This window comes from Rhinoderma darwinii, chromosome 1, assembly GCF_050947455.1.
Source record: "Rhinoderma darwinii isolate aRhiDar2 chromosome 1, aRhiDar2.hap1, whole genome shotgun sequence".
Lineage (NCBI taxonomy): Eukaryota > Metazoa > Chordata > Amphibia > Anura > Rhinodermatidae > Rhinoderma > Rhinoderma darwinii.
Window position 1 is genome coordinate 407,071,864 of NC_134687.1, and position 9,058 is coordinate 407,080,921.

The 9,058-nt window shown below is 42.0% G+C and overlaps 1 protein-coding gene across 1 annotated transcript in view; it reads left to right on the forward strand.

Moving 5' to 3' along the window:
- Positions 1 to 6,120, forward strand: part of LRP10 (LDL receptor related protein 10) — a 32,062-nt gene extending 25,942 nt beyond the window's left edge. The window contains exon 5 of the mRNA XM_075852804.1: positions 4,787 to 6,120. Coding sequence (XP_075708919.1) covers positions 4,787 to 5,350 — 564 coding nt within the window. The 3' untranslated portion in view covers positions 5,351 to 6,120. The remainder of the gene's footprint in view (positions 1 to 4,786) is intronic.
- The last annotated feature ends 2,938 nt before the right edge of the window (positions 6,121 to 9,058 follow it).

Sequence of the window (9,058 nt, forward strand, 5' to 3'; positions counted from 1 at the left end):
TTTGCCTTAATTCCTGCGCAATGTCTAAAGGGTTAAGAAACTTTCTAAATGCTGTTTTGAATACTTTGATGGGTGCAGTTTTTTAAAATGGGGTGACTTATTGGGGGTTTCTAATATCTAAGGACCTTAAAGCCACTTCACAACTAAACTGGCCCCTGTAAAAATAGCATTTTGAAATTTTCTTGAAAATGTGAGAAATTGCTGCTAAAGTTCTAAGCCTTGTAACGTCCTAGAAAAATAAAATGATGATCAAAATACGATGCCAATATAAAGTAGACATATGGGGGATGTTAGTTAGCAACATTTTTGTGTGGTATAACTGCCTGTGTTACAAGCAGATACATTTAAATTGAGAAAAATGCAAATTTTTGCAATTTTTTCGCTAAATTTTGGTGTTTTTCACAATTAAATACTGAATGTATCGGGCAAATTTTGCCAGTAACATAAAGTCCAATGTGTCACGAGAAAACAATCTCAGAATCGCTTGGATAGGTAAAAGCATTCCGGAGTTATTACCACATAAAGTGAAACATGTCAGATTTGAAAAATGAGGCTCTGTCAGGAAGGTCAAAAGTGGCCAAAGAGGGAAGGGGTTAAAAACAGCAGTAAAATGTAAAGTGGGCAGCGCGATGGACAGGAAATAACAGAAGGATGGGGCGCAGAGTGATTGCTCACTTTGTGGAGGCATAAATATGAACACCTACGAGAGTTGTTCAGAATAGAAACCCACACCGGAGGATAAAAAGAAAGACGAGCACGCAGCCAGTCATTCTCAGCGAGTGTCCCACACTGACACTACCAATCATCCTAATAACTGCCAATTATACCTGTAATGGAAGAGAAGCCGGGTTTCCTGGAACATGTTGTGTCTCTCATAATGAATCTTTTCCATTCTCCATCTAGTGGTCGCTGGATATGTTCTTGCCCTGAATTTACCAGCTCTTTATCTTAGGTGTGATTTAGGACTAGCCAAAAAGAACAGTTTATATATATACTTTAAAGAGCATCTCCCCTATGTTGAAATGACTTGCACGTTTTTAATGCTCTTTAGTAAGGTTGTAGTCGCTTTGCAAAGATGCCAGTATTTTTGTTCCCTCATTAACAAACAGCCAAACATGATGTGCACCTCGGTACCACAGCTCTTCTGTGTCCGGTGTGTGGCGGAAGAAGTGAATGAATGAATGAATTAGAAGATCATTAACCCCTTCTCGACCAGACCGATTTTGGCCTTTAAAGAGGCTCTGTCACCACATTATAAGTGCCCTGTCTCCTATATAAGGAGATGGGCGCTGTAATGTAGGTGACAGTAATGCTTTTTATTTAAAAAAACGATCTTTTTTCACAACGTTAGGAGCGATTTTGGTTTATGCTAATGAGCTTTCTTAATGCCCAAGTGGGCGTACTTTTACTTTCGACCAAGTGGGCGTTGTACAGAGGAGTGCATGACGCTGACCAATCAGCATCATGCACTACTCTCCATTCATTTACACTGCACGTGTGTACTCAGAATCCTGACACTTCTGACTCTTTCTTTGTGAGATTCCGGCAAGCCACTCGTAAGATCTCGCGAGATTACGAGATAAACGAGATTTCGTATCCGTTGCTGTAAATCTCACAGAAAAGAGTCAGAGGTGTCAGAATTCTGAGTACACATGACATCCAGGCTGGATTTCATGTGTATTCATTATCAGGACACTGTAGTAATTTTAGGTTTTGTGTATGAGGCTGCACATAGTGATATAACTATATCGCTAGTGCAGTGTAAATGAATGGAGAGGAGTGCATGATGCTGATTGGTCAGTCATGCACTCCTCTGTACAACGCCCACTCGGTCGAAAGTAAAAGTACGCCCACTTGGGCATTAAGAAAGCTCATTAGCATAAACTTAAATCGCTCCTAACGTTGTGAAAAAAGATTGTTTTTTTAAAATAAAAAGCATTACTGTCACCTACATTACAGCGCCCATCTCCTTATGTAGGAGGGCACTTATAATGTGAATGACCAAGCATTCTTTATTTCTTTTTCTCATCTTCACATTCCAAGAGTTATTACTTTTGTATTTTTCCATCAAGATAGGCGTATAAAGGCTTGTTTTTTGCAGGACGAGTTGTGTTTTTCAATGGCACCGTTTTTTGGTTCATATGTTACATTGATTAACTTTTTGGGGGGGATGGATTTGAAAAAAAACTATTCCTGCGTTGTTTTTCGCGTTTTAAATTTTATGCCGTTCACCATGTGGCATAAATACCATGTTACCTTTATTCTATGGGTCGGTATGATTACAACGATACCACATATGTTTCGGGTTTTTATGTTTTACTACACTTGCACAATAAAAAAACCTTTTAAACAAAAATACATTTTTGCATAACCGCATTCCAAAAGCCGTAACTTTATTATTTTTCCGTTGATATCGCCATATGAGGGCTTGTTTTTTGCGGGGCAAGGTGTAGTTTTCATCGCTACTATTTTGGGGTGCACGGGACTTATTGATTAACTTTTATTATGGTTTTTTTTGTGCGGTGTCCACTATACAGTTAAATTAATGTATTAACTTTATTCTTTGTGTAGTTACTATCGCAGCAGTACCAAAACTTAATTTAACTTTTTTAATCATTTTTTTTTTTTTTTTAAGTCCCACTAGGGGACTTCACCATGCGATCTTCTGATCGCAGATATAATGCTTTGGTATACTGTCAGTGTAAGGGTATCTTCACACGGCAGCGTCGATTACGGCTCAAATTACAGAGCTGTTTTCATGAGAAAACCGCTCCGGAATTTCGGACGTAATGGCATGTTGCAGGCGCTTTCCGCTGCGTCCATTACGGACGTAATTGGAGCTGTTTTTCTATGGAGTCAATGGAAAATGGCTCCAATTACGTCCCAAGAAGTGACGGGCACTTCTTTGACGCGGGCGTCTTTTTTATGCGCCGTCTTTTGAAAGCGGCACGTAAAAAAAAAATGCCCGTCGGCACAGAACATCGTAAAGCCCATTCAAATGAATGGGCAGATGTTTGCCGGCGCATTGGAGCCGTATTTTCGGACGTAATTCGAGGATAAAACGCCCGAATTACATTCGTAAATAGGTCGTGTGAACCAAGCCTAAAACTGACAGCCAATCAATTAGGCTGTGTCTCTGGCATGGCCTAATAGGCATATAGCCAGGGCAGGCCTGGGGGCTTTTGTTAGACTGCCATGGCAACCTGTTGGCGTTCGCGGACTGCCGATGGGTGACAGAGGGAGCTCCCTCTGTCAAAAGATTTAAATGCTGCGGTCGCTATTGACCGCGGCATTTAATGGGTTAAACGGCTGAGATTGAAGGTTTCTTCAATCTCGGCCGTTGCAGCGGGAGCCCGGCTGTCAGTCACAGTTGGGCTCCTTCTGTGATCGTGCGGGCACAGCTTCTGTGCCCACGCAATTGCCATCACGTACACGCACGAGGGAATGCCCAAACAGGCTGCATTTCCCGACGTGCATGTAGGTGGAAATGAGGGAAGGGGTTAAATTGGACCTGTCACATCCTGTAACATATAAAGCTGGATAGCTTACCGGTTTTGTTCACATCTGCCTCTTGGTTTCGGTTTATATAGAAAGCAACAAGTGTCGTATGTCGTACAACGGATACCCCCGACTCCCAACGAACCACACGTACAATGAGGTCCGTCAGGTTCCTTTGTGGTGTCCGTTGTTTTGACGGGAGGGATTAAAAGATGGAATAGGTTGAAAAAAGACACCGGTCCATCTAAGTTCAACCTTTCTCAGTCAATTAGACGTCTTACAATACTAGATTAGTTCTAACCCTCAATGCCATTCGTCCATAAATAAACATTTAGCCCTTTTTTACTGCCTCTTGGGATAGGGCATTCCATAGTTTGACTACTCTAACTGTAAAGAACCCTTTCGTATATTGATGTCTGAAAAGTCTTTCACACGCAATGGATGTTCTCTGTAAAGTCCTTGGAAAGAACAGATTATGTGCTAGTTCCTTGTATTGACCACACATATATTTCTACATATTAATAAGATCCCCTCTATGATGTCTTTTTTTTTTTTTTCCAAGCTCAACAAGCCCAATTTTTCTAGTCTTTCATTGTAAGGGTATGTGCACACACACTAATTACGTCCGTAATTGACGGACGTATTTCGGCCGCAAGTACCGGACCGAACACAGTGCAGGGAGCCGGGCTCCTAACATCATAGTTATATACGATGCTAGGAGTCCCTGCCTCTCTGCAGGACAACTGTCCCGTACTGTAATCATGTTTTCAGTACGGGACAGTAGTTCCACGGAGAGGCAGGGACTCCTAGCATCGTACATAAGTATGATGCTAGGAGCCCGGCTCCCTGCACTGTGTTCGGTCCGGGACTTCCGGGCGAAATACGTCCGTCAATTACGGACGTAATTAGTGTGTGTGCACATACCCTAAGGGACGCCTCCCATCCCATTTAATGATCTAGTCGCCCGCCTCTGAACCCACTCCAGCTTTCCTATATCATTTTTACAATGTGGAGCCCAAATCTGAATTCCATATTCAAGATGTGGCCTTACAAGGGATTTATAAAGTGGTAATTTAACATTTGCATCACCGGTTCTCCTTTTATACACCCCAAGCTCCTATTTGCTTTTGCACCTGCTGCTTGACATTGAGTACTGCTGCTTAGCTTATGTTTAACCAGAAAATACAGGTCCTTCTCTTGTTCTGTTATCCCCAATTTTATTTCATTTAATATAAATGAATTAATACTATTCGGTAATCATGAATGTTCCATTCTGTTCTTATCATAGGGCTCATTCATGGGAAACCTTCGCAGTCTGCTGCAGTTTTTACATCAGACACCACCCCTTCCTGCTGGTGGGCTAAATGAACTACCTCCTAGGCGCCGCCCACCACGCCCTGTTAGGCGCCTTCTCCGAAGACTTCGCAGATGGGGTCTTCTTCCTCCCCGAACTCAGGGGACCCAAACTGAACCACCTCAGAATCCAAGCACTGGACCATCGCAGCTGGCAACAGAAAGCAGTGATCATACCTCTGCTCCACTATTACCAATGAAGACTCCTTTGGATTCCCCTGGTCATTCTTTTTCCATGACTGAGCCTTCCGCTTCTTCTCAGCACACCTCCCAAGTGGAGGATAGGACTGGACTTATGATGGGGATGATGCAAGTGGTGCGGGAAAGGGTCTTGCATCCCCTTGGTGTGGAGGATCTTTCGAATGGGAGGAGAAGCGAGAGGTTTGGGGAGGATGCTGAAAGACTGGAAGGAGTTGAAGAAGAGGATGAAATGCTGTTGTTGCCCCTTGCAGAAGGCTATGATGGGGCAGCAGGAGATGTGGGGTTAATTTTATGTTAGCATAGCTTCTTCTCCCTCTTCTCATTAAGTATTTGCACATAATGAAGGGTTTTGTGAGAGCTTGTATATATTGCCCTGATCATTACTTGAAGCTTAGGCCTCTTACACTATAAGGCTTACTTTGGTCAATATTTCGCTTCAGTATTTGTAAGCCAAAACCAGGAGTGGAACAGAGAAAAGGTATGATGGAAAGATTTGTAACTCTTCTGTGTTTTGGACCCACTCCTGGTTTCGGCTTACAAATACTGATGCAAAATATGCCCGTGTAAAAGTGGCCTTAGTGAAGATTACGTTTGACGATTGCTTATTGAATTCTAAGATGAACACATCAGAAGTGTGCAGAGAAACTAATGGCTTATGTTGTGCATCTAGCTGAGCCGTGTGCTGTGATTATCGAAGTCCGTATAAGACCTTGGTCACGCAGTGCAGTTTTGCTTCAGTTTTTTCCTGCATTTTTTAAGCCCAAACCAGAATTCTATCCAGGAGAGCAGACCTATTAGACCTTCTTTTATATATTTCTTCTATTTAGGTTCCGTTCCAGGTTTTCGGTTTTAAAAAAAAATACATGCAAAATCTGCAGCAATTGTGTACTGTGTGAACAAGGCCTTAGGCCCTGTACACAGTTTTTTGCAGGCAGAAAAAATCTGCATCAGAATTCATTTCAGGAATTTTTAAACTGCCGGCGCTTTATTTCTGCGCTTTTTTGCCGCATTTTTCACCAACGGCCATTGAAGCTAATGCAAAAAACCGCTGTGAAAACCTCTCCGATACAAGCAGCGCAGATTTTTCCTGCCTCCCACTGATCTCAACAGGAGGTCAAAGTCGGACATCACGGCAAGAATGGACATGCCGCTTTTTTCCACCCCTAAGCAGGCAAAAGCCGTCTGAAGAAAAATGCCTCTTGAAATCAATGGGGGGGGGGGGGGGGCCATTTTGGAAGTTTTTTTGGCGCTGATTCTGACACTGTTTCCACATCCAAATCAGCAGCAAAAAAATCAGTGTGAACTGACACTTGGCATGTATTCAGATGTTAAAACCGAATGTGTTTTTCCCACGATTGGATGCATTTTTGGATGTGCAAAAACCACAACCGCATTGGAAAAAGCGCATTAAATCAAGGTAAAAACGCGTGTGGTTTTCAGATGCCCTTTTTTTTATGCAGTTTTAATCACACATCAAACCACAACATCTGAATACAGCCTAACCCATATGCAGTGCTAGCTCGGCTTTGTTCAGTGTCATTTTAGGTTTAATGTGTATGTACATGTTTGAACACCAATTCAGTTTATGTATAGATATAATCTATATAAACCGTTTAGTTAGGGCTCATGCACACAACCGTAGTGGTGTGCACGGCCCGTGATTTGCGGCTTGGTCGGCCGCGGAGTGTCATCCGCGGGCCACCATCAAATCATGGGCCGTGTACGTTCATTTCAATGAGCCCAGACCGCAAAATGAGGCTGTAATAAGACATGACCTATCTTTTTGCGGTCCGGGCAATGCACGGACCGTGGAAACCACAGTCGTGTGCATGGGCCCACAGAAATGGATGGGGCAGCAATTCACCCACAGATTTGCGGCCACAAAGGCACGTTTGTGTGCATGGCGCCTAACTTTGTACATTGTATTACTTAACTTGTGCTGATCCTTAAGCCTCCATCACACTTGCGTATGAAAATACGGATTATATACAGATGCGCAATACAGATCATATTTTTTTTTACAACTTGTTCCGTTTCTGTATTATATCCGTTTTTATTTTGTTTAAGTTGTCGGGTTGCTTTTTTTTTTTTATTGGTAATTGTTCTGGTTTTTGGTTGTTTTTTTGGACTGTTGCTCAAATATGGATGTAAAAAAGCCTGAACAAATACGCACAGCTAAACTATGCAAAAACGGAACATGCTATTTTTAAATTAACCTATTGACTTCTATGGCCTAAAAAACTGTACCAATACGGATCTCTTTGAACATGCTGCATATTGAACAAAAACAGCATGCGCTTAAAACGCACGTATAAAAAAAAAAAACTAAAATGTGAAAAAAACTATTTTTAATGTATTTGCTACATTTTTTTTAATTCACTGAAATGGAATTAACATAGATTCAATATACAGAAGTATGAATGAGCCCTTAGTAACAGTATAAGGCCGGATTCACACGAGCGTGTCCGGTCCGTATGTCGGCCACATTTCCAAGACTGAACACACTGCAGGGGGCCGGGCTCCTAGCATCATATTTATGTACGATGCTAGGAGTCCCTGCCTCTCCGTGGAACTACTGTCCCGTACTGAAAACATGATTACAGTACAGGACATTAGATCCGCGGACAGGCAGTGACTCCTAGCGTCATAGATAAGTATGACGCTAGGAGCCCGGCTCCCTGCAGTGTGTTCAGTCCGGGCCGACATACGGACCCTATATCGCAAACCGAACACGCTTGTCTGAATCCGGCCTAAGAGTGGTGTTGGCGTATTTGCTTTGTATTTCTGCAGTGTAAAACTTGTACAATGTCCTATGGGAAAAATATTCTGCAAAATTTCTCAATTTTGCATTGCTAAATATTTTTCCCATAGGCTTAGATACAGTAAGCTTTTTCGCAGCATATTTTTACCCTGCGGAAATAAAAGGCAAATCTGCACGTGTGACTGCACTCTTACAGCCCAGAGCTGCAGTCACAGTTTGGCTGTTTCCCTAAAGCTTATCTGAGCTATAATCCAGTAGTAAAGGCTTCTCCTACATCAGATGATTGTACAGGGCCTGGTATAAAGACTACATTTCCCAAAATGCAAGACACATCAGAGATCTGTAATAGTTGAATGACCTCTTACAATTAATTTTAATATTTAGAGCAGAGCGAACCACACTAGGTGTACACCACCAAGGTAAATATGTATATAGAAAGTAGGGAAGGGACAGTGGGAAAGTCGTGTGGTTATATAAAATGTAAAAAATAGACGTTACATAACAATTAAATGAATAATTAGTGCCGATGTCCCCTCACTCAGCACTGGAGACAGATTAAGGTCTTATAATAAACATACTCTGTGTATGTAAATAAATATTAGATGCCTGTAACTGATGTATGACAAATTCTTAATGTCCTCAGTAGGTAAATCCTGACCACCTCGGATTGTACTAGACAATGAGGTCAAGTAAAAATGTTGGCATAATGTCTATTGAATCTACGCGTGGCAGGTATATGCCTGAAGGCAAGGGTCAATATGAACCCTTTGATGCCAAGTTGGAATTGTGGGCTATTCGTATACCTATATTACCAAATCGAGGATTAAGCACTGTGCCCAATATATTTGTAGAACATGGCATAATCCTCTGATTTGCTCCATGCACATGAGCTTCCTCCACCGGGCTGTAATATGTAGCCCAGCAGCGGAGCAACCCGTCAAAGATTTATTTACATACACAGAGTATGTTTATTATAAGACCCTAATCTGTCTCCAGTGCTGAGTGAGGGGACATCGGCACTAATTATTCATCGAACATTGTTCTTTTTAATTATAGAATTCTCAATAAAACGTCTATTTTTTTACATTTTATTCAACCACACGACTTTCCCACTGTCCCTTCCCTACTTTCTATATACCAAAATGCAAGACACCAGTACAAGCTCTGTGCGGACATGCCAGTAATACTGGGAGATTTCAGGTTTGAAAACCGGAAAACTGTGCATGCAGCTCTGGAGTACAATTT